This window comes from Antechinus flavipes, chromosome 1 (genome assembly GCF_016432865.1).
Source record: "Antechinus flavipes isolate AdamAnt ecotype Samford, QLD, Australia chromosome 1, AdamAnt_v2, whole genome shotgun sequence".
NCBI lineage: Eukaryota > Metazoa > Chordata > Mammalia > Dasyuromorphia > Dasyuridae > Antechinus > Antechinus flavipes.
The window spans coordinates 358210056-358235058 of record NC_067398.1 but is presented as its reverse complement, the minus strand read 5'-3'; the positions used below and the strand labels follow the sequence as shown (position 1 = coordinate 358235058).

The following is a 25003-nucleotide window of genomic DNA, read 5'->3' as shown; positions in this document are numbered from 1 at the left end:
AAACTTAATATGCTCAATTGTTGAAGCAAGTTTTAGATTTTACTAGTCTAAGGGTGTGGGAGAAATGAGTGTGTCTAACATTTGACAGCTTTAATGTGATTAATTCCTAGATTTTGTTGCCAATTAAACTTTATGCTCCAATATCTTTCATATATTCATATTCATTGTTAAAAGCAGAGGTTTTTAGATTTTTTTAAAAAAATTATCACATTGCTTTTTTTCTTTCTCATTGTTTTTCCTTTTTGATCTTGATTTTTCTCTTGTAGCATGATAAATGAGGAAATGTGTCTAGAAGAATTGTATATGTTTGACCTATGTTAGATTACTTGCTATCTAAGGGAGGGAGGGTGGAGGTAAAGGAGGAAGAGAAATTTGGAACACAAGGTTTTGCAAGAGTGAATATTGAAAACTATCTATGCGTGTATTTTGAAAATAAAAGGCTATTATTAAAAATAAAAATTAAAAAATTAAAGTTGAGACAATGCCATTTTATAGGCTAAAATCAATTATATTAAAAATCAGTTATATACACACTTTGCTTACTAATAAAACTTAATGGAATGGAAAGAATTTGAGACTTGGAATCAGAAAACTTTCTTGGGCTCAAATACTAGTTGCTACATTCACTTGTTTATGTGGCTGGAGGAAGTTATTCAACTTTTGGGAGCTTATTTCAAAATCTGTAGGATGGGGATGATAATACACTTGCTGTATGGGGTTACTGTAAGGATCTAATGAGATAATTCCATATGTAAAGTACTTCCATATGTAAAGAAACTATCCAAGTCAGTCAACAAGCAAGCTATTAAAAGCTTTCTATGGCAGACTCCAGAGAAGGGCCAGGCAATGTAGAAAAAAAATCCAACGTTCAGGTATGCAGCTGCACAGAAATAAAGACATGGCTGGTCTGGGCATCCTGGAGGGTCTGGGAGGATTGGCCAGCCAAGCAGAGGAGAGGCCAGGGGTCCAGGAGGCTACTTGCTATTTGAGGAATCCTGGATTGAATTGAGTCCAGGTAATTGTCACCTGTAGTGTTCTTTGTTTGGTTTTCTTGGGGTCTCTGGAGGCAGCAGCCTTCATTTCAATTCAGTAATCACCACAAGAGTAGCCAAGAGTTAAAGTCCAAATCCTTTGTCTCCTTTAAAATCTTGTTTCCTTGCCTAGGGTCCAGCTAGCTTTTTTGAGATCCTTCAGGACTCTTGATTTCAGTGGACAAGCTAAGGAGGAGAGCCCTGCCACCAAGGTGGTGTGAGATGGGATGAATGAATCTGAGTCCAAGGGCTTGTGCTTTCAGCCTCCAGTCCGCTTGTCTTCCCTAGCTTCTCTGTCCTTCTCTCTGAGAGCTTAAGCTCCTGCCTCCAGTTCTCTTATCTTCTCTGCCTCTCAATCTGGCTGAGTTTGTCTGAGTTTATATGCTCTTTTATCATAGATGTGAATCTTGTAGAACTATATTAAGTACTAAGTGCATGTACTGACCTAGAGAACTGTTAAGCACCATGCTAAGCTAGATAACCATTGTATCGTTAATTCCACTGACTCTAACACCTTGTAAGAATCGTTGTTTCAGAGTTCTGGCCCATAACAGTCACCTTGTAGCTGTGGCTTTGTGGAGCAGATTTAGAGAGTCAGGAGAGAGGGGGGGGCTCTAGTTTGTCTTGTCAATCTGAGCTATTATTGTCATCACCATTGATAGTTCATTTGAAAAAGCATGGGTGGTGTGAAACACCACAACCAGTGAATCATGTACAGTAGAATTTTCGAAGGGTAGAAGCTGAAACAAGGGATTTTGGCTTCTCCTAGTACCGTATCTTTTTCAAAGAACTTTTATTACAAATGTTAATTCATTTGCTCCTTACAGAAACCCTGTGAGGCTGTTAGAGCAGGAATAAGAGGAAATGGTTTTATGGTAAAAAAGACTTGAAGTCAAGAAAGACTAGCCTTAAGTTTGAATTTCTTTTCTGATTAGAAGTTGTCTACAGATGTAGTTCTGTTGTTCAGTTCACTGTTGACTCCATTTTGAGATTTTTTTTGGCAAAGATACTGGGGGGTATTTGCCATTTCCTTCTCCAGATGATTTTACAGATGAGGAACAGAAGCAAACAGGGCTAAATGACTTGGCCCTCCCTCCCAGGGTCACACAGCTAATAAGTGTCTGAGGCTAACTTTGAACTCAGGTCCTGACTGAAGGGCCCGCTATCAGCTGGTGCATATGGGCACTCTATCTCTGTGCATATGGGCAAGTCACTTAATCTCTGTGGGCCTGTTTCCTCATTGTCAAAATGAACAGAATAATATCTGTAGCACCCATTACCTCACAGTGTTGTGATAATCAGAGGAGACTTTTGTAAGTAAAGTAACCTCCAAGGGCTCCTTCAATGTCAATTTTGTTATTAATAAGGAATCAGGATCTACTTTTAATATTACAAGCCATCCAGACTCCTGCTTAATAGGATGAGAGGACAGACATGATTATTAAACCCTGGATAGATAATGAAATCAGCAAGAGAGTGTAGAGAGGGACAAAGCCTCAGAGCATACCTGCAGATAATGGGGATAACATGCAAATTCAGCTGAGACTGAGAAAGGAACAGTAACATAAAAGAATTGAGATTGGGGTCATGAAAATCCCAGAGAAGAGAAGAGTATATCCAGTAGGAGAAAGTATCTGTTTCTGGTCACTCAACAGTGTTAAATGCTCCAAGGCAAGAAGGATGAGGACAGAAAATGCCACTAGATTTAGTAATTTATGGGGACAAGTCATTTAACCCTGATTATCTCAAAAAAGATTCAGCAAATTAAAACTCATTGCTAACTGGAAAGAATAGGTTTTCTCCAGCTGAGGAAGAGGGATGCAGAATGGTTTCATCAACTTCACAATTTTGCTTAGAGCTGATGTTGGAAAGTATGAATAGCCTTTTTTACAAATGAGTTCAAGTAATTTTCTGCAGGTTATATTAGGTAAGATAAAGCTCTTAAATTTCTAAGATGGCTCTCTAAACTTGGCTTAGAGTTTTAGACAGCTCTTTCTGAATATCTCTGTATTTCCATTGTCTTGCTATGATATTGCTCTATAGCATCTTCTAAAAATTTATATTATTCTTCCATGCTCAGAATCCCAAAGCTCCAATTTTACTTTTAAGGCAAAAAAAAAAAAATTAAGTAGGAAGTTTTAAAAAGGGAGAGAAAAAAAATTAAAGGCAGTGAGCATATTTGTAGAGAAAAAAATGGATGAAAGGAATAACTATTTAATTTGTAGTATAGGAATAAAAAAAAAAAAAGCAATTGGATTTTAGGAGTCAAAAGACTTGGGTCCTAGTTCTTACTCATCACTGATTGCAACAGTTTCTAGTCCCATATTCTTGGCCAATGGGCTTAATTTCTCTAAACCTAATTTGCATCATATATAAAATGGGAGTTCAATTCAGTGAACATTTATCAAGCATGAAGTATTATTATAAAGTACTATGCTAGACTGGATTAAAAGCCAGAATCCTACAATATGTTGTTTACAAGAAATACATTTAAAGCAGAATGAGACATATAGAGTAAAGGTAAAAGACTGAAGCAGAACCTATTTTTGCTTTAGCTGAAGTAAAAAAAAAAATCAAGCAAAAGCAAAAATAGATATAATCAAAAGAGATAAGGAAGGAAACTACATTTTGCTAAAGATACCATAGATAATGAAGTAATATCAATACTAAATATACATGCTCCAAATTCCTAGAGGAGAAGTTGAGAGGAAGAGGAAAGAGAAAGAAGGAAGGCTGAAGGAAGGAAAAGAAAAAGGAAGGAAGAAAGGAGGGAGGGAAGGAGGGAAAAGATGGAAGGAAGGAAGGAGAGAAGGAGAGAAGGGAAGGAAGGAAAGGAGGGAGGAGGGAGAGAGAAGAAGGAGAAAGGGAGAGAGAGGGAGGGAGGAAGGAACAAGAAAGGAAAGGAAGGAGGAAGAGAAGGAAGGAAGGAGGAAGAGGAGAGAGGGGAGCAAAAAGGGAAAAAAGGGAAGAAAGGAAGAGGGGGGAGAGAAGGGAGAAAGGAAAGAGAAGGAAGGAAAAGAGGAAGGAAGGGAGGGAAGGAAAGAAAGGAAGTAAGGAGATGAGGAGGAAAGAAGGAAGGAGGAAGGGGGAAAAAGAGGGAAGAGAATTAACAAGATCACTATCAATTGAGGAAAATGTGGGGAAAAGACTTCCAAGAGGAAGTGGTTTTTCTGAGTTGATCCTTGAAAGAAGAGGACACTTTCATCTGGCAGAAACAGCCTCTGTGGGAAGTATAGAACAAGAGTGGAGATTATTTGCTTAGCTCTGTTTTGCCAGAATAGAATTTGTTGTGAAAGGAGAGTAGCATAAAATGATTGGATCCATCAACTGAGAACAGATTGCCTGTCACAGTAAATACCAGAAAGCATATTTGCATTTAAGCCTTGAATAACACTAGGAAGCCAGTGAAGGTTTAAAGGAAAAAGGTGATATGTTCATACCTGTGCCCTTAGCAAGATTCTTTTGGCAGCTTATGTGAAGGGACGATTAGATCGAGAAGAGACTTGTGAGAAATGATGAGGGTTTAAATAAGGTTAGTGGCTGTGTGGGCATCAAGGATGAAAAGATAAAATAAATATACTCCTTGACCTTAATGAAGCTTATTATCTACTGGGGTGGATTATACACGTACAACTTGAACATAGTACAAATTGGAACTGCCAAAAGAAATCCAAATTGCTATTGTAATGCCAGAGAAACTGAGACAAGGTAGAGATTAGAGTTTTTAATATTTTATTTGGATTTCTAAGAGGAAGAGATTGTGCTGGGGACATGATGCCTCCAGGGCTGATGTCTCAAAGCATCCAACATCGAATGTGAGTTCTCAGTGACATATTTATAGCTCTTAGCTCAGGTAGCTAAACAAAAACAGGGAGTGGAATCCAAACTCTGGTGATGGAGAATCTCCAGGCAGAGCGCATCAATCCGGTTCTGACAGGCTGCGGGGTAGGACCATAAATTCTTATAAACTGGGAGTTAAGGAGAGTGTTCAGCTAGAGCCAGGAAGTCTGAAACTTAGAGTTAGAAATAATGCCAATTAGGTATCTGAAATAGGACATCTGGAGTTTTATCTTCTGGAATGCCAGATCTCCATAGCCCTAATTATCTCAGTTCTAATAAACTGAAAAGGGGGGTTGCAATCAGAGAAACTGAGGCAGAACAATTTAGGGAAACTGAGGCAGGGCAATTAAGGAAACTGTGGCACAACACTATGAGAAATTTAAGGAAAGTTAAGGAGATCAGGGAAATTTTCATGGAGGAGGTGGTGCTATTGCACATTAAAAGGAAGGAAAGAATTCTGTCATTTTCTTAGTAAAGATATTGAAGTGGTTTGCCATTTTCTTCTCCAGCTCATTTTATAGCTGAGGAAACTGAGGCAAACAAGTGACTTGTCCAGGGTTGTACAGTTAGGAAGTATCTGAGGCCAGATTTAACTCAGGAAGATAAATTAGCCTGACTCCAGCTCTGACACTTTATGTACCACCTAACGGTCCAGATTCAGAGAAGATCTACCTTCAGATCCTGGCTTGGCCACAGACAACCTATATGAATTCAGGCGTCATTTCTCCTCTTAGCTATAACTGAAAGGATTAAAAAAAAAAAAAAGGATATTTCATTTTATATGACAAAAGAGTTCTTCCCTCAAATAATAACTATTATCCATGCTTTGTTATATCAGAATTCTTTCCCAATATACTTCCCTCCCCCAATGAATCTTGTATTTCTGATTTTTCTTCAATTTCTCCAAATGCAGAAAGAGAGAAGTATGAATTAGATGACCTTGAGAAGGTCACTTCCATTAAGTCTGATCCTTTGAACCTATATTTGTATAATTGCTGCAAATGGGACTTTCAATGGAGATGTTCCTAATTTAGAACCAGCATTACATGGTAGGCCTTTAATGCTTGCTGAATTGAATTAAAATTTAACTTCAAATTTGTTCTTTAAAGAGCATGAAAGCAAGTGCAATATCATAAGTCACTTTTATAATGACATTCCAATCTTAATAAGACAGGCATATAATTAATAAGGAAAAAGGAGGAAGAGACAATTAGGACAATTTATGTAGGTCTTATCTTCTCCATGACAATTGAAAAGGAAGGGTATGTTTCTTGATTTTGAATGGAGTATAAATTACTTTTATTTCTTGCTTCATTAGCTACCACAGAGAACTTCATTATTGAAACAAAAACATTTGAAGAGCTCTGCAGCTTAGATTTCAGTTTGTTTCTCTAAGACCTGCTCTCAAAAGTGGAATTAGTGAATAAAATAAGCTATCTTCAAAATAGTATGCAACTTCCTTTATTTTGGCTTTTTTAACATCTTTTATTTTGAAAAAAAAAAGTCATATTTGGGTTTCTGGTGGAATTTTCCCAAAAATCATAATCTGTGATGAAACCTAAAGTTACTGACAACCTTTCTCTTGTCTTTATATCGCATTTGAGTAGCTTATAATTATGAATAAACTTTTCTTAACCTTTCTCACAATGGGGAGCAGCTAGTGTTATAGTGAATATAGAGCCTTAATATATGGGCCTAGAGTCATGCTGGCTGTGTGACTTAATCCTATTTGCTTCAGTTTCCTCATCTGTAAAAATGAGTTAGAAAAGGAAATGGTGGCAAAGCCACTACAATATCTTTGTCAAGAAAATCCAAATGGGGTCATGGAGAGTTAGACATGACTAAAAATGACTGAACAACAATGTTTCCACAGCAAATGATAGGGTAGAAAAGTCACTAAGACCTTGCCTTCAAATCTTTAGATTTGACTAGATTTGGTAGTTTAACCCTCTCCCTGCCTCAGGTTTTTGTTTTGTTTTGTTTTGTTTTAAAATTATAAAGGAGTTGGACTCAATGTTCTCAAAGGGGTTCCCTCTGGCTCTAAATTTAGATTTCAGTGACTGTTGCTTTTGGTTTTTCAATTTCCGGAGCCTAGCAAAGGAATGCTACACAGAAGTATTTACTAGTTTTTACAAGTTGATTTGTCTTGGATTTTAAATGTTGAAATTAACAAGCCCCAGCATCTAACAAGCTCAAAGTTCTTGTACTTAAGTTAGTTAAATGTAAGTCCATAAGTAAAATACTTTAGCAATGTTAAGTATTTTTAAATAATGTTTTGATGAAGTTTGGGGTTTTTTTGGGGGGAGGGGTTTTGGGGGGAAAGGAATGTTTGAAGGCAATCTGGGTTATTTGTCTGGAGTCACACAGCTAGTAAGTATCTGAAGCTAAATTTGAATTCAGGTCCTCCTGACTGAATAGATGGTTTTAAAACTTAGAATTGATTGTTGTGAATAGATTTCTTCTCTTACATTTGACTTTTCATTTCTATTTCTGGAAATCTAGCATAAGTATGGTCATTAGTTTCCTCAGTTCTGATAGTAAGAAATCTTCAATGTCTTGCCATGTGAGCTCATTTAATATGTAAAAAATCCAGTTTTGGGGAGATGATATGAAATAATTTTTTAACCATGGAGAAGGTGATTAATGTATCTATTTTTGGAATATGAAAATTATCTAGACTTTATTTCACTTCCACATTTTCTTTAATACTGGAAGGTTCTGCTATTTCTGTCTATTAAGGATTTAATTTTTATTTCTGTGACTTCGACTATACCTGCAAAAGCTCCCTATGATTTACGTCCTTAACCAAAAAGTTTCCCTAACTTGAGAGTGATATATCTATCAAAATAGTCAGAATGAGTGAGAGGAAGATGCTCTTGAGACATTTAGGTTTAAGAGCTTGATTTCTGAGACAGCTTGAAATGGAAACAGCTTTAGTCATGTCAGGAGATCAGTTATGTGAAACCTGATGCCTGAAAGTCTTAAAGAGACAGAAAGGTTTTCTTCAAAGAAGAGAAACATTTCCCTTCCTCCTATACTTATACTATTAGTAACTTTAATTTATGCCTCCTTTAAAAAAAAATCAAAATCTTTTCTCATTATTACATCCTAGTCTATTGAAATCTCTCTGGCATCTTTATTTCTTATTTGTTTTCAGCTAATAGTGGCTACTAATGTTTTCATTTTTTTTTGCTCCAGAGTTTATGATCTGCAAAAGCATACCTTTATGAAAGGTCCTGAAGAGGGCAGAAAGTTGTGGGAACCCCTTTCGGTAGCGCAGGTTCTTCATAAAAGAATTTATGAACCCAAAAAGTTAGACTGGCAAAAAAAAGTTTATTGGCACTGAGAAGTCAGCCTTTGCTTAGGAGGCTGACTTCCTCAATGGCAAAGTCCCAACAGAGAAGTAAAGGTCTAGCAGAGGAATCCTGGCAGAGATATAAAGAGGGGTTAACACTGAGAAAAAGGTATCTTCTCATTGGGCAGGGGTCCTCACAGGCAGCTATGCCAAGGAAAGGTCCCTTGGCATGGCATGATTCCTGCTTTTGGGCCTCTGCAAAGAAATGAGCCCCAAAGTTGCTCTTTAAATGAGATCTGAATTGAATGAAATTCCTTCAATGTTGTCATTGCCTCCTGGCCTAGATAAGACCACTTACTGGGAGTGGTCCTGAACCAATTTTTCAGGTCAATTTTCAGCCAATTTTCTCCCCTTCAAGGAGTTTTTCAAGCATTTACCTCATGGCTCTCCCTCTCCAGGTCAGGGCAGTTTCGGGGTTCCCCTATCATTTTCCCCCTCAAGCATTTACCTCATGGCTCCCCCCAGGTTAGAGTAATTTTGGGGTTCCCCCATCAGTACCTCATATTTGACTCAGGTCAACCAGTCAACCAGTAAGCCTTCATTTCTATCCCCATTTCCTTCTGGAAAGTTGGATTCCTATCCTGCAACTGATGTGGTTCTAGTGGTAGAGAACTGAAGTGTGAGAATTGATATGAGAATCCTCTCTGGTCTCAGTACAGGTCCAATGTGAAAGAATTCACAAACCCGAAATCTGTGGCAAAAGGAAGTTTTATTGTTGGCTTAAGAGGGAATTCCCTTAGCAGGCAAATTCTTAATGAAGAGATTTGCAAAGAGTGTGTGAACAATAACCTATTTTATAAGCAAATCTTGGCTGAGGGGAAGGGGGAGGACCAGGGGCAGTTTGAGCTGGTTATCAGACAAAGATTTTTTTCAGAATCCAGAATTTCCTGAAGAGTGTCAGCACTGCCAAAAGATCAATGAAGGGTACTTTGACCAAGATTTCCAATTGAATGACGCTGCTTATCTTGTCTGAGAAGACATGCTTTCCTAGGGCTCCTTGGAGTCCAAGACTCCAAGTCTCCCTTCTTTTACAGATCAAAAGAGACACAGTTTCAGAGTGATTATTTTACAGATTAAAGGGGACACAGTTTCAGAGTTCACCCCATCACAACCACCCTGGGCTCTTAGAGGTACACTTTCATCTCATGTGGCTTGAAGGCAGGCCTTCACCTCATTTCCAGGACATTTCCAGACCATGCAGGAGTGCACACACCCTCTCTCCTTCCCAGTACCACTTTATGCATTGTCTTCCCCCATCAGAATGTAAATTCCTTGAGGGCAGGGCCCATCTTGCTGGCTTAATATGTATTCCTAATGTTTAGTGCTATATTTGGCACATAATTAGAGCTTCACACTTATATGCTAGCCCTTCTCACTGTCCCTAAGTCTTTCTCTCTCTCGTGTGTCTCTCCAGCACTTTATTTCTGTGTGTGTGTGTGTCACTGTTTCTCTTTCTCTTGTCTTTCCCTCTCTGTCACTCTGTTTCTCTTCTCTCTCCCTCTGTGCCACTGTTTTTCTGTGTGTGTGTCCATCACTGTTTCTCTCATCTCCCTGTTACTCTTTCTCTTGTCCCCATCTCTGTCATTCTGTTTCTCTCTTGTTTCTCTCTCCTGTGTGTGTGTGTCACGGTTTCCCTCTCTCTTGTGTCTCTATCACTGTTTCTCTTTCTCTTGTCTCCCTCTCTGTCACTGCTTCTCTCTGTGTCACTCTGTTTCTCTCTCTTGTCACTTAACAAGGGGAGCCCTGAAACTCTCTCTCACTCTTTCTTAGACTTTGGAGGGAAAGCTTGGGAAACTCCCTCAGAGAAGTTCTCATCTGAGAGATCTGCCCCAGGGAATCAAGATAAAATGGTTTCATTCTATTATCTGGTGGGACTAGTTGAGTCCAGGACTACTTCCACTTAGCCCTACTGGGAGATCTAGATTTCTATCCAACTCGAAGATTCTCTATTCTCATTTCAACTCGAACTGCTCTCAGCCCCCACTAAGAGCTACCCATATAACAAGCTTCCTTCAGCTCAATCCCTTGCAGAGGACCTAAAAGCAGGAATCTTGCCAGGCCAAGGGACCTCCCTTGGCATAGCTGCCTGCGATGGACTCTCTGCCTGCTGAAAAGACATTCTCTTTTGAGTGTTAACCTTTGTCTCTCACACATTTCCCCAATACAACCTTGCCCTTCTTTATTTTTCTGTCAGGATTTCTCTGTTAGACCTTTACTTCTCTGTCGAGACCTTGCCACTAAGGAAGTCAGCCTGCAAAAGCTGACTTCCTAGTGCCAATAAAATTCTTTTGCCAGTCTAATTTTTTGGGTTTGTAAATTCATTTATGAAAGACCTGCAACGACAGAAAGGGGTTCCCACAACTCTCTGCCCTGTGTCCAATCTCAATTCTGTTTCTCTGTCTCTGTCTCTCTGTCACTGTTTCTTTTTCTCTTGTGTTCTGTGTGTGCGTGTCACTGTTTCTCTTTCTCTTGTCTCCCTCTCTGTCACATTGTTTCTCTCTGTGTGTGTCTCTTACTCTGTTTCTCTGTCTCTCACTCTGTCACTGTTTCTCTTTGTCTCTATTTCTCTCTGTCACTCTGTTTCTCTTTCTCTTGTCTCCCCCTCTCTCTCTGTCACTTTGTTTCTTTCTCTTGTCTCCCTGTCACTCTGTTTCTTTGTCACTGTTTCTCTCTGTCTCTCTGTTTCTCACTGTGACAGTTTCTCTTTCTCTTGTCTCCCTCTCTCTCTCTGTGTCGCTCTTTCTCTTTCTCTATTCTCCCTCTCTGTCACTCTGTTTCTCTCTGTCACTGTTTCTCTCTGTCTCTCTGTTTCTCACTATGACAGTTTCTCTTTCTCTTGTCTCCCTCTCTCTGTGTGTCGCTCTTTCTCTTGTTTCCCTCTCTGTCACTGTTTCTCTCTTTGTCACTCTGTTTCTCTGTCACTGTTTTCCTTTTGTCCTATCACTCTCTCTGTGTGTCACTGTTTCTCTTTTTGTGTCAATGTCTCTCTGTCACTGTTTCTCTGTCTCTCTGTCACTCTTTCTCTCTATCTCTCGCTTGTCAGTCTTTTCTCTATTTTACTTCCCGTCCTTCTTCCCCCCACATTCTCTATTTCTATCACTGTTTCTCTCTGTATGTGTCTCTTTGTGTTACTCTGTTTCTCTTTCTCTTGTCTCTCCTTCACTCTGTTTCTCTCTGTGTCTCTCCTCTATCATTCTTTCTCTCTGTCTCTGTCAGACACTGTTTCTCTCTCTCTCTCTCTCTCTCTCTCTCTCTCTCTCTCTCTCTCTCTCTCTCTCTCTGTTTTTCCTCTCCCTATTATCTCTGTCCTTGTGAGTCTTTCCTCTGTCTGTTTCACCTCTCCTGCTTCTCTCCTCCCCCACCCCCACATTCTCTATTTCTGGCTCTCCTTTCACTCCTCCTCCAATCATATTATTTGATGGATAATGAAATACCTGCTCTGTTGCCAGACACTCTGCTAAGTTCAAGAGATTCAAAATTAGTTTAAAAAAAAAACAAAACAGATGCTGTTTGCAATCTGATGGAGGTCAGGGGTTGTGTACCCAGATAGGAAGATGTGTAGTAGAGCAGAAAAGTCCCTGGGCTTAAGAGTTAGAGAACACTGTCCCTTCCCACAATGATCTTGGGCTAGTCTGTCTACTTTTTCCTGAGCCTCCATATCCTCCTCTGTCAAATGAAGAGCATGATGGGGCTGCAATGTTCTAAAAGAGCCTCTTCCAAGTCAATGTTCACCTATGAAATAGCTCACATTTATGTATCACTATCATGTGCCAGGCAGTGTATTGACCTCTCTGCAATTATCTCAATGATTCTCACAACAGCCCTGGGAGGAAATAGTGCTATTATTATCCCCATTGTACAGATGGGAAAGCTGAGGCAACAGGAATTAAATGACTTGTCCAGAATCACACATCTAAGAAAAATCTGGGGTCACATTTGAACTCAGATCTTCCTGACTTTTGGCACTGTGACACCTCCAAGTTGGATGACTAAAAAGGAGACCTCCAGGAAAAACTGAGATAAGAGAAATTTAAGGAAGGGAAATCATCTTTAGCTGCCTGAGGATGGAGAAAGAATGTTAATGATGCCTTCATAGAAAAGATAGTACCTGAGTCAGACCTTGAAGGGAGTGACTCCAGCAGAACACACACACACACACACACACACGTATGCACGTACACATACATATACATTTTATGCATTATGTATATATACATGTAAACTTGTATGTATTTATGTGTATTTGTATATATATGTGTATATATGCATATACATATACAAATAAATACACTATGTGTATGTGTGTATATATATGAACACATATATACTCATACAAATACACAGGGTATATGTGTGTTTATATATAATGTATGCACATAAATATACATATATATGTATATACATATACATATATACGTACACACACATAAATTCACCCTAGGCCTTCTCTTTATCTCTCCCCATATTATTCTTCTTTTAAACAGAGCACAAGTTAAGTACTTATGTCCTGAAATCTTTTCATATAATTTCTACTTCCAGCATTCTAGTATGAACACCATTATCATGGTATCATTCTAATATCATAGTATGGTAGAAAAGTTGCTGAGTGTGGAGTTGAAGAATGGGTTTAATTGCTAGCTTTGCTGCTCCCTATTATCATTAAATTCACCACCTGTTTAGTGTTTCTGCCCCAATTCTCCACCTTCCAATCTATCTTCCACTCATCTGCCAAAGTGATTTTCTTAAATCCTCAGTCTTATCCCATTACCCCACTGCTCACTGAGCTTCTGAATGGTGAGTGTCTAGTATAGAGAATCAAATATAAAATTTGGTTGGACATTTAAAGCTCTATAACCTGGCTCCTTTCTACTTTTCTAATCTCTTCCATATACTTCCTCTTCCAACAGCACCTTTCTCCTTGTTTTTCTTCCAACCTAGTGTTCTAGGTCCTGATTCTGTGCCTTCTCAATGGCTGACCCCCATGTTCTGATAGCCTGCTGGCATTGCTGGCTTTCCTCCTAAACTGAGCTCCATGCCTCCTTCTGGAGGAGGCTTTTCCCACTCTTTCCCCATTCCCCAGGGCCTATCTCAGAGATTCCCTCCATCATTTCTGAAAATGTCTCCTATGTGCACAACTGTTTGCACATTGTGTCCTTTGTGCTTAATGTAGTGCCTAACATACCTCCTCAACATGTATCATTTAATTCAGGTCAGTTCCAATGTTCTTGTGATGGAGAGAGCCATCTGCACCCAAAGGGAGGCCTGTGGAACTGAGTGTGGATCACAACATAGTATTTTTACTTTTTTGTTGTGGTTTCTTTACATTTTGTTTTTTCTCATTTTTTTCTCTTTTTGATTTGATTTTTCTTATGCAGCATGATATCTGTGGAACTATGTATAGAAGTATTGCATATGTTAAACATATTTTGGATTACTTGCTATTTAGGAGAGTGGTAGAAGGAAGGGAGGGAGAAAATTTGGAACAAAGTTTTTCAAAGGTGGACGTTGAAAATTATGCATATGTTTTGAAAATAAAAAGCTTTAAAAACATGTATCACTTAAAAATGCATTTTGACTGACTTTGAACAATAGGCTGGAAAATAAGTTTGGAAAATAGGTTAACTTCCCTGGGATTCACCCTAGGCCTTCTCTTTATCTCTCCCCATATTCTTCTTCTTTTAAACAGAGCACAAGTTAAGTACTTGTGTCTTGAAATCTTTTCATATAATTTCTACTTCCAGCATTCTAGTATTCTATTTTTTCTTTTCTTTCTTTTTTTTAAAATAAGGATTGGGGCAGCTAAAAGGCGCAGTGGATAGAGCACCAGTCTTGAAGTCAGGAGGACCTGAGTTCAAATTTGACCTCAGATGCTTAACACTTCCTAGCTATGTGACCCTGATACTTAACCCCAATTGCAATAAACAAACAAATACATAAAAAATAAGGATCTTCTGGGGTTATGATCCTATGAAGCACCAAATCTTAAAAAGCCAATAAATTACCGTGACTTGCTAAAAGCAACCAATGCCTTGCTGAAAACACAAATGACAGATGTAAGAAAATATGAAGCCAACTTATGAATCTGTATACAATTATTTAGACAGTTATTCAGAGAAAACTATGAATTATTGGAAACACAGGTGATATCAGAAACCACATGTCTAATTTATGTACAATTATTGAGAGAAATATCTGTAAATGCAATGATACAGAGATATAGCTATAAATATCTGAGATTTGGGGATTCATAGGACCATCAGTATAGAGTTGAAAAAGACCTTGGAAGTCGTTAGGATGAAAAGGAAGAAAATAAGCACTTATTTAGATAACACCAATTATGTTCCAGGCACTGTGCTAACCTCTTCTACAAACATTATCTCACTTGATCCTCACAAACAGTCCTAGGAGAGAGGGACCACTATAATCCCCATTTCACAGTTGAGTAAACTTGAGACAGAGGTTAAGCAACTTGTCTCATTAGACTTCTTCACACCAGACTCCCAGCACTCTTAACCACTGATCCAGCTGCTTCTCAGTGAGTCTAAACCTCTCTTTTTGCAATGAGAAAATTGAGAAATAGAGTTAATTTGACTTATTCATGGTCTCATAAATAGTGTAAGCAGCAAGACTTGACTCTTCTATGTTGGGACTGGTCTTTGCCTATTTGGGGAGCTCATCACATGGGCTCATAGGAAAAGATAATTAATTATTCTATCCTGGATCTAGAGCTAGGAGGGATATTAGAGACTACAAGTCCAATCTCTTCATTTTTTAATAGAAAAGGAAAGCAGTATCTTGTTCATGAAAATAAAAACAATAAAGCAGAGCTGGGATTTAAAAAATTTTTTTATTACTGATTTTTTTTTATCAGTGGAAAAATTCATCTAATTCAACAAATTCCAACATTTTTAGTCAAGATCCAAAAGAAAGACTTTTAGAATACACACACAAATATTTCTCTAATAATCTTTTTTAATAATAGCTTTTTATTTTAAAAATATATGCAAAGATGGTTTTCAACATTTACCCATTCAAAACCTAGTATTCTATATTTTTTCTCCCTCTTTTCCTCCCACCCTCTTCCCTAGACAGTAAGTAATTCAATATATGTTAAACATGTGCTATTCTTCTATACATATTTGCACAATTATCATGCTAGAGTTGGGATTTTTAAAAAAATTTCTTTTATCCTTAACTTAAATGCCTAAAGAGCATTTTCACACAGCAAACTACAAAAAGGATTCTATAGGAAACTAAAAATGTCCATTTCACAGACTTGCTTTTAAAAAAAAAAATTAAGTTCTAAGAGTTATTTTCAGAACTCTCCTTCCTGTCTGTGCTTTAAAAAAATACTTTCTGTTCTCTTTTGTTCATTAAAAAATGTTTCAAAGCTCCTCTTTGGAAGGATATCATTGTTAACCTCTTTCCTCCTTTTGTCATCCCAGAGTTAACTGAAAAAGGACACCTTTCCTCCTCCCTCCCCCCCCCCCCCCCCCACACCTCTTGTAACAAACAAGTAAAACAACATCTAAGCTCATGTCTAAAAATGTAGATTTCTTTCAGGGCCTTAAGGAGTTTGGGTAATATGCTTCAATGTGATTCTGGATTGATTGTGGATGATTCATTATGTTCTCTGTTGATCACTGTTTTAAAGCCTTTCAGAAGCTTCTTTACAATGCTGTACTGTTATTCTTGTATAAATTGTTTTCTTGGTTTTGTTCACTTCACTGTATGTCAATTCATACTATGCCCAAGAGTTGGAATTTGAATCTAATTCTTCCATCTACTAATATTCTGTTCTTTCGATGGTATTATTCTATAGTTGATTCCATTATCATGATATGAGGTGGTGGTGGTTTTTAATGTATATGTTAAGGTATAGCCTCATGTTAAGATGCATGTTAAGATAATTTCAAACAAAGAGCTACATACATCATTCATTCATGATAAATATATAGCTCTTAAAACATATTAAGCATTGTTTTCCATATATAGCACTGAGGTTTTCCATTTATTAATGAGAGCCCCAGTAGATCTGAGCAAATAGAAGTACATAAGTAGGACAGTTAGTAGAACACTGGACTTGAAATCAGGGAAATCTGAGCTCAAATATTACCTTTTACTTGCTGTATCACCTTGGGCAAATTATTTAATTTTTGTCTACTTCAGTTTTCTCATCATCTGTAAAACAGGAATAATAACAATAAAATAATAGCAAGTACTCCACAGAGTTGTTGTGAGGATAGATGATACATGAGATAATATTTGTAAAGCACTTTTGCAAATCTTAAAACTCCATATAAATGCCAACTATTATAACAAAATAGAGCTAGTTAGTGAGTAGGCAACTTGAAATGTTAGTAGCAAAATCAGTAGTTTGGGTCACTAACCCTAATACAGATTAAATCTCAATTTCTTGTTTCTCCTCCTGGTGATTAATCTGACTAGGTACTCAGGGATGGTACCCAGTTACTACCTCCAGGTGAGCTCAGTCACTGCTTTTTCACCCCTTACTTTCCCATCTAAGCACACCTCTGAAGCCAGTGGTGAAAGCCCCTTTATTACCTAACATCCTCCTTCCTTTCCCGTCTCCTTATATCTTACTTCCCAATAGTCATCCTTCATTCCAGTAACTTTGGCCTCCTCCTGGTTGTCTTGTGTCTGGGCTCTCTCTAGTAACCCCCCTATGCCTGGAATGATCTTCCTCCTCCACTTGATAGAGACCTCCTTGGCTTCCTTTAAGTCCCAATGAAAATCCCACCTTCTATAAAAAACCTTTCTCAATTCTTTTAATTACGGCGCTTCATTGTTCAGTCATTTCAGTCATGTTTGGCCCTTCATGAACTCCACTTGCGTTTTTCCTTCTGTTCTTAGTCTTAGTTCAGAGTTCTTTCTACTATAATCACCTATTAGTCACTATGCTGCAGATTCTCAATGTAGTTTATGGCATCCAGCAGCATTTACTTCCCTGAGAGTTTTTAAGCACATGGTAGATCACTTTCTTTTGGGTCCTCTAAGCATTCTTAGCCAGGTATGGCAGTACACATCTTGTAATCCCTGTTATTAGAAGGCTGGATCCTTTAGGGTCGTGAGCCCAGTGGGCTAAATCAGGTGTGATAGCCACACTAAACCCAGGGAAGTGGGATTGAGAAAAGGGGTGGGACTTACCTGGCTCTGGTTGGAAATTGAGTTGCTTGAAGCAGCTCTCCTGCCAGCAGTGATGAGAATTGGGTCTGAGAGTAGCCAGTGTATTTAGGGAGACACCCAGTATATCTTTTTTAAGTTTTATTCTCCAGGCAAAATGATTTCTTGGTATCACTACCATACCATCTCATGTGCCTAAAAAGAGTTGTTTTTTTTAAATTCTTGATATCTCCTTCCAGAAGAGACATAGTCCAGAAAATGTGATGTTTGAATACTAATCAATAAGGATAGCAAAGGACAAAGCGGCAATCTCACAAGTCTGAAAGTATGATATTGAGGCCACATTTTTTAATTTGACTGAATGTTTGTCATCCAGTGGCCAAATTGGGGGGGAGGGAGGGAGAAGGAGGTTTTTTTCTATTTTGTTTGTATATCATATCAATTTCAAAATATTTTGTTTGTAAATCATAGTTACTTCTTCATATAACTGCATCTCAATTGAATCCTCCCTTGTAATGGGACAGAGATTGCATCTGATAGTAGCACCATATTCTGCATCTGTAATTTCCCTTACTCTCTCTCCCTGAAGAGAGAGAGGTGGTTTTTTTTTTTTGTCTTGTGTTTTTTTTTCTGATTTTTTTTTCATCTCAATGGATTTATTTTAATGGCATTTGGTTAAGTGGGGAAAATAACTGTCATGCATTTCAGGCTGCAGGAGCCACCCTTGGTTTTGTGGGAGGACGTTTCATCTCATCCTATGAGGACTTTGATGCTTTCTTCAGGGATGAACAGATCTTGTTGCCTGCTGTCATTATCATAATAGTTGCTGGTGTGATGCTTTTCCTTGGGGTGACTGGTTGCTTTGTCACGATTAAAGAATCCCAAATTGGCCTGCGATTTGTAAGTATTAATTTGATGGTTTCCTTTCTAGAAAATGCAGGGTTGAATTAAGAGATTCGGTTAAATATTTAACAATTAGCTTGGGAGAGGTAGAAAATGTATACAGGACACATTTTTAAATTTAATTCTGCATTATTAACACTTTATCACTTTTAGTAATAAAAATCAATTCTTAGTTTAGACAGTCAACAAAACAACAAATCAAGCCCTAACCTGCAACCTTTGCTGATAACCAAAGTATAAATGCTCACATTGTAAATGTAATAATCAGTTTCCTAGCTCTGGCTCTAGCACCCCTTGCATTGACTCTTGTCCTTCCCATACATATTTTCAGAGCATTCTTCTAGCAGAATCCTGATAGATACTCTATTACAGAAACTAGCACAAGCCTCAAGAAGAGGGATTACAGGGATGGGTATATGGGTTGATGATTATTCTTAAAAGTATGAAACAAGGAGAACATAGGGGAGGGCACTGAAAGGAAGAAAGAGAAATGAGAAGTAGCAAGCACAATAAAACTTGGATTAAATACAACAAAATTTATTCAAAACCTAAAAACCTTAAAAAAAAAAAACCCTTTTAAAATAGTTGAACATTTTTAGTACTTTGAAAGTGACACATAATGACACCAAACCATCTCCCCTCACAAAAGCCTCCCTATCCTAACCCCTAACGCTCATTATTATTATATACATAATGATATATATTATATAATATATAATATAATATAATATTATGTATTATATTATTATTATTTAAAGAATTATAGTGTTTTTGTTACAGGGTTAGTATACATTCAGTCCATATATCTTCTGCATCTATAGACTTAAATAGTGATTTTTCTTTTACAAATTTTTATTTACTTAATTTTTTTTTATTTAAGGAATAAAACATTTTCATAAATAAGTGATATTATTTCTGGATGATAGTAAATGCTAAGTACCAATTGATTTCTCAATCATCAAAAAACAATTAAACTACTTAAGAGTCAATCAACTAAAAAAATTCAACTCATTCTTTTTAGGAAGGATTTTTTTCTTTAAAACAAAACAAAACAAAAACAAGAAAATCTTAAGAATTTAAAGGAAATCAAATATCTGCTTAATTTTCTGTTAACCTTGCATTCAGAACACATTTCTTTCTCTAAGCATTCTGGGTTCTTAAGATTTCATTGTCAGGAGGTTTTCCAAACTCACAGAGTGGTTCCAAGAAATGTGCACAAAATGAAGGTACAACACCAACCGTGTTCATCTCTAATCTGGAAGTTCATAGAAGAAACTGTCATCTCATAATCCTTAAAGCAGAAAATGCTTTTTTTCAGATATTTTATCTATATTTTTTACTAATAGTTGCCCAGGAAAGACACTATTTTTTAGACTGTGAACACTGACAATGGCACCTTAATATCTATAGATGATCTCTGGCAAAGATCTTCATTAACAGGGCACATCTAGTCTGTGTCTTTATCAAGATTATTTTGAAAAACAAAAGGCAGTGTTTGCTTAATTTGTATTTGCCTGTTTCTTATTGGTTATAAAGTTTAAAAAAAGCAAATTGCAACCTAGTTAAGGAAAGAAATGATGGCACTTTGTAATCAAATGCGAAGGGACTAAGCTATATTATTATAACTAATAGAAGTGAAACACAGTCAAATTAATGGAGAGAAATGGTGATTTTTGTGGCTCTCCGCAACAAAAACATCCTTAAGGCAACTAGCTGGTATAGTAGATAAAACATTGACTCTGGAGTTAGAAGGACTTGCCATTCAAATTCAGTCCTAGCTCTGTGACTCTGAGCAAACAACTTAACCTTGATTGCCTTCAAAATAATAACATACTTATTTTTTCACTTAATATTCTTATGTTCCTATTTTCTCTATCTTCAGAATTAATTTATTGATTCAGAGATGGTAACTTGTTTTAAACTATTTTAAAAACAAAAGGGAATTAGTATGAAGCTTCTGCCATCCTTCTTTCTTAAGATTACTACAAGGCAATATGAAAATTCTTTAGGGTTGTGGTTCTTTCTTGGATCCTCACCTGTTTCCTTAGGCACAAGACAAGTAAGACATTCAAAAAGAATTAATTACTGTTATCACCACAGGGAAGCAAACATTACATCTTTAACCTCCCTCATCTGAAACACAGTTTGAATCTAAAATGAAGTTTCACAGAGTTATGAGTGATGAATATTTGGCAGCAACTATTAGAGTCATAAACCTCATATTCTGCATAAATTTGAACTTAAATGTTCTTTTTTTAGGCACTGACCTTGAGTGCAAAGATATTCTCTTGCATTTTTATAAAGGTCCTATCAAGATATAAACAATTGTTAGACATACAGACAAGTCATAATTAGATATTCTTTCTCTTCTTTCCTCTCTTGCTTTCTCCTTCCCTCCCATTCTCTCCTCCTTTCCTTCTCATCCTCTCTCACAAACATGTATTTTCAATTTGAGAAACATTAAATATCTGTCTGCTCTGAGGATACAGACATAGGCAAGATAGATCTACTTTTAAAACTTTTACACCTCTAATGAGGTGGGATGGGAGGGATATATGTTCACAAATAATTATGATAAAAAGGGCTAGTATGATAAGTTCAAAGGACAGAGGTGTGGAGAGAGATGACATAGAGGGAAGGGGGAATGCAGGTAAGTTCAGGAAAGACTTAACAGGAGAGGTAGGCAAAGAATATGATTTATACTTTTTCTTTAGATTTTCATATATTTATATGAATAGCATTACAGATTTCTTTTACTTTTATGTCACTATCCCTGGTAACAGAGAATTAAAGGAGTAGGGAGCAGTTCCACAAATTTAAAGTTTAAAATTAATTTATTTAGATTTTTTTAAATGGTGAGGGAGACTATACATTTATAAGAAAGGAATTTTTATCAAAATTTCATTCACCCATTTGTTGTCATGAATCCAGATGTCCACATCAGAATTCTATAGCAAATGAAGAGGAAGATAGACATTTTTTAATGAAACAAAAAGGGAATCTTCCCAGTATAGTTATCACTTAGACAAGATGACACATTTTAAAAACAATTGACATTGAGATAGTTACATAAAAATTAGTACAGCCCCCCCCCCAAAAAAAATAAATATTATCTTATGTTTACCTATTTCCAGTCCTGGCCATGAGACATTTGGCCATTCAGAGCTAGTCTTCAATATTTACCCTACAGTTTGAAGCCTGGACAATCTGGTGAATAGAACCTTAATCTTTGGGCTGTCTATAAGGGGCTGCTTGGGCTATGGTTTCTCCACAGGAGTCAGTTGCTGTTCTAGATAATCTTAAAACAGATTATAAATGTTAAAGAATACCAAGGCGGCATTTTTTCCCAATTTGCCCAATTTGGCAAGTCAGATTGTCAGAAAAGCTCTTTACTCAACCAATCTTCATTGTATCCAGGTCCAGTTTGAAGTAATTGGGCTGAGGATTGCCTTTTTCATGTATCTTTAGATAATATGAGGACTCTTCTGACATTGTCATCCTTCCCTAGATGCTTTATGGGTAATAGAAAGTCTATGTAGAGAAACAATAATGTTCAATTTGGAAAAACAAAAACAATATTTAAATTTAAATATTTGTGAATGATACTATTAGTTTTTTCACATTTCAAAATACTATAAAGTGATCTCTTTTTTTACTTAGTTCCTGGCCATTCTTTTGCTGATGTTTATCACAGAAGCAGCAGCTTTTATTTTGGGATTTGTTTATCGAGAGAGGGTAAGTAGAATGATAATATTAAGTGACTAGATATTCAGAAGGATCTGATTTCAAATTCAGCCTTATACCCTATTTTAATTGGGACTCTACGCAAGTCACTTAAGCCTGTTTGCCTTAATTTCCTCATCTGTAAAATGAGTTGGAGAAGGAAATGGCAGACTTCTCCAATCGTCTCTGCCAAGAAAACCCCAAATGAGGTCATGAAGAGTTGGATACTGAAAAACAACTAAATAGCAATATACTTCTATGTGCTTATTTAATATTTGGTAACTGTTCTTAGCCCTATTTCAAGGCACATGGAGAGGTTGCTTCTAAACAACTGGCTAGTGAAAGAATTAATGAAGATTTAACAAAAATACCAAATAACTGATAAAAGGCAGGCAGTTGCATTCTCACAAGTCCAGAGTTTTCCTCTGAATCACTAAATGTGAATCTTTCAAGGGCATCTTTTTTTTTTTTTATTTAATTGGACAAACATATATCTACTACTACTACTACTACTACTACTACTACTACTATCAGTTGCTTTGCTGGCTCTGGTCACATCAAGACAAAAACTAAATCAGTGTTTCTTGTCAGAAAGCATATAACTGACCCCCTTGTATTTGAGAACTGGTATCTTTATTACCTACAATTTCTCAGCTTTTCATTGCCTTTCTTTCTCTGGCCAGCTAGTTCTAAATTTTATCCTTAAAAGAACTTTACATGCTTACATTGTCATTTGGATGTATGTATCCTGGTATAATACCTTTCCCTGTAGGCTTCATTAGATTTTTTAATTGTGAAATTCAGAAAGAAACTATTCCTCTTTTTGGTATTATATCACCTACTTGGAGGTAAGTGGGAGGAGTTTGGGATGAGGAGAATGACCTGAGAAAAGATCAAGAGACAGATTGTGGGTCCTCTTAGCTGTGGGTTATGCAGCCAGACCTAGAATAGGAAAAATGGGGCCTTGTGTCAGAGCATAGAAACATTTTAAATGATGGTTTTTAAAGAAAATGTTATTGGAAAATTTGTCACATTTATATTCTAATAGCCCTTCAACTCCTTTAGCATCATTAAGACTAATTGGCAAGAGTAATTAAACTAGGAAGTTACCAGGTGACATGCTTCCTCCTTCTGATAGTAGCACGCTAGACATGTCTTACTCTATTTCTCTTTCTCTATAGGCAATGGCTTTGTAATTATGGTCTCACAATGCCCTAGGGTCTTTGTCTCCCCTTCTCAAGATTTCAATATTCTTGTTCCCTTCCTCTTATTCCCATTGATTTGAGGGCATGTGTAGTGTTGCTATCCCTGAATGTCAGAATCACTAGCTCTACTTACACCTCTTTTACCTATTTAACTATTTTTATAGATCATTTTTATATCATCCATTTCTGAGTACATTTTTCCCTTTCTCCCTCCCTTTATCCTGTGTCAGTCATCATTTGTAATTCAGATTTTTTAAAAGGATAGAGAAATAAGGTTTTTTTTAGTAAAATCAACCAATTAGGTGACTCAGTGGAAAGAGCACTAGGCCTAGAATCAGGAAAGCTTGAATTCACATCTGGCCTTCAACATATACTATGTGACCCTGGCAAAATCCCTTGACTTGTTTGTCTTAACCCCTTGAAAAAGGAAATAGCAAACCACTCCAGTATCTTTATCTAGAAAACCTCATGGATAATAGGGTCTACAGGGTTACTTTAACTACTATATGTACTACTACTGAACAACAGCAGCAAAAAAAAAGTCAACACACATCAACAGAATCTGACAGACAGCAGTATTCTACAGTTTACAGGCCCCTGTCTTTTCAAAAAAGCAAGTGGGGTACATCTTGTCAGCTCTTCTCCTGAGCCAATTTTCTTGGGGATTATAATAATGAATGTCCACTTTCTTTTGTTATTGTCATTGTTCTATCCACTTAGATTGTTGTAATCATTATATATTTTCCCCTAGTTTTGCTTATTTCACTTTGCAATCACAATTGCAAATATATCTTCCCATGCTTCTTTGAATTTTCATATTAATAATTTTTTTGGTACTATACATTCTATGATGTTCCTTCCAAACCCAACATCCTGTTCTCAAACTGCATTCTCCTTGATCTCTCTGCAGACTTTGATCTTGTTCTTTCTTCTTGACTCTCTCTTCTCTCTGTGCTTTGGGGACAATACTCTGTCCTGATTTTCTTCCTGCCTATATGACTGCTCCTTCTCTGTCTCCTTTGCTGGATTCTCTTTTGTTGCAATTCAAAAGATCCCAAGAGGTTGGAGTCACATACCCATGCTTCAAAGCGTCTCAAAAGAACTTGTAGTCTTGAATCCATCTCCAAGGGACAAAGTTTGTTGTAATTGAAATGCCAATTGAAGCAGGATAAGTTCCAAAAGGATTTGGCAAAGAACCAGGAGCAAGAAGAAAAATTTATAGGAAAAGATAGAGTGATCCAGTTCTTCTTGTCACTGAAATGCTAATTTTATGACCCAGAGATAGCACTGAGGAGAGTGGTCTGTTCACTATTGTCTCAGGAACTTGGTTTTCACTGACCAGCAGATTATCTATCTTTTTGTAGGTCTATCCTAAGACTGGATGACTTTAGAATCATTGGCAGATAGTTAGAATAATAGCACTCTTAAGATCAGGGGAGGATCACTACTATATTTCCCTGTATCCCCTTCACTTCTAGATCATACACTCTAATAATGTAAGTGTTCCTTAGAATTCTGTCTTGGGTTCCTTTCTCTTCTCTCTCTATATTATTCTATTTGGTCATATCATTGATTTAATTACCATTTCTGAAGATAACTCTCAAATCTACCTCTCCAGGCTAAAATACTCTTAATTGACCTTCAGTCTCAAATCTCCAATTGCCATTTAGACATCTCAATCTAGGACATCCAATAGACAACTTAAACTCAACATGTCTAAAACTGAACTCATTATTTTTTTCCTTAAATTCTGCCCTTCTCTTCCTCCCCTACCCACGTCCTGTTACTAGAGAGGGCAACAT

General features: G+C 37.1%; 1 protein-coding gene across 1 annotated transcript in view; it reads left to right on the top strand.

Annotated features, from left to right (window-relative positions):
- Positions 1-25003, top strand: part of LOC127543498 (tetraspanin-36-like) — a 54650-nt gene that overhangs the window by 20712 nt on the left and 8935 nt on the right. Inside the window, exons 3-4 of the mRNA XM_051969630.1 lie at positions 18079-18270; positions 21934-22008. Of these exons, the coding sequence (XP_051825590.1) occupies positions 18079-18270; positions 21934-22008 (267 nt within the window). The remainder of the gene's footprint in view (positions 1-18078; positions 18271-21933; positions 22009-25003) is intronic.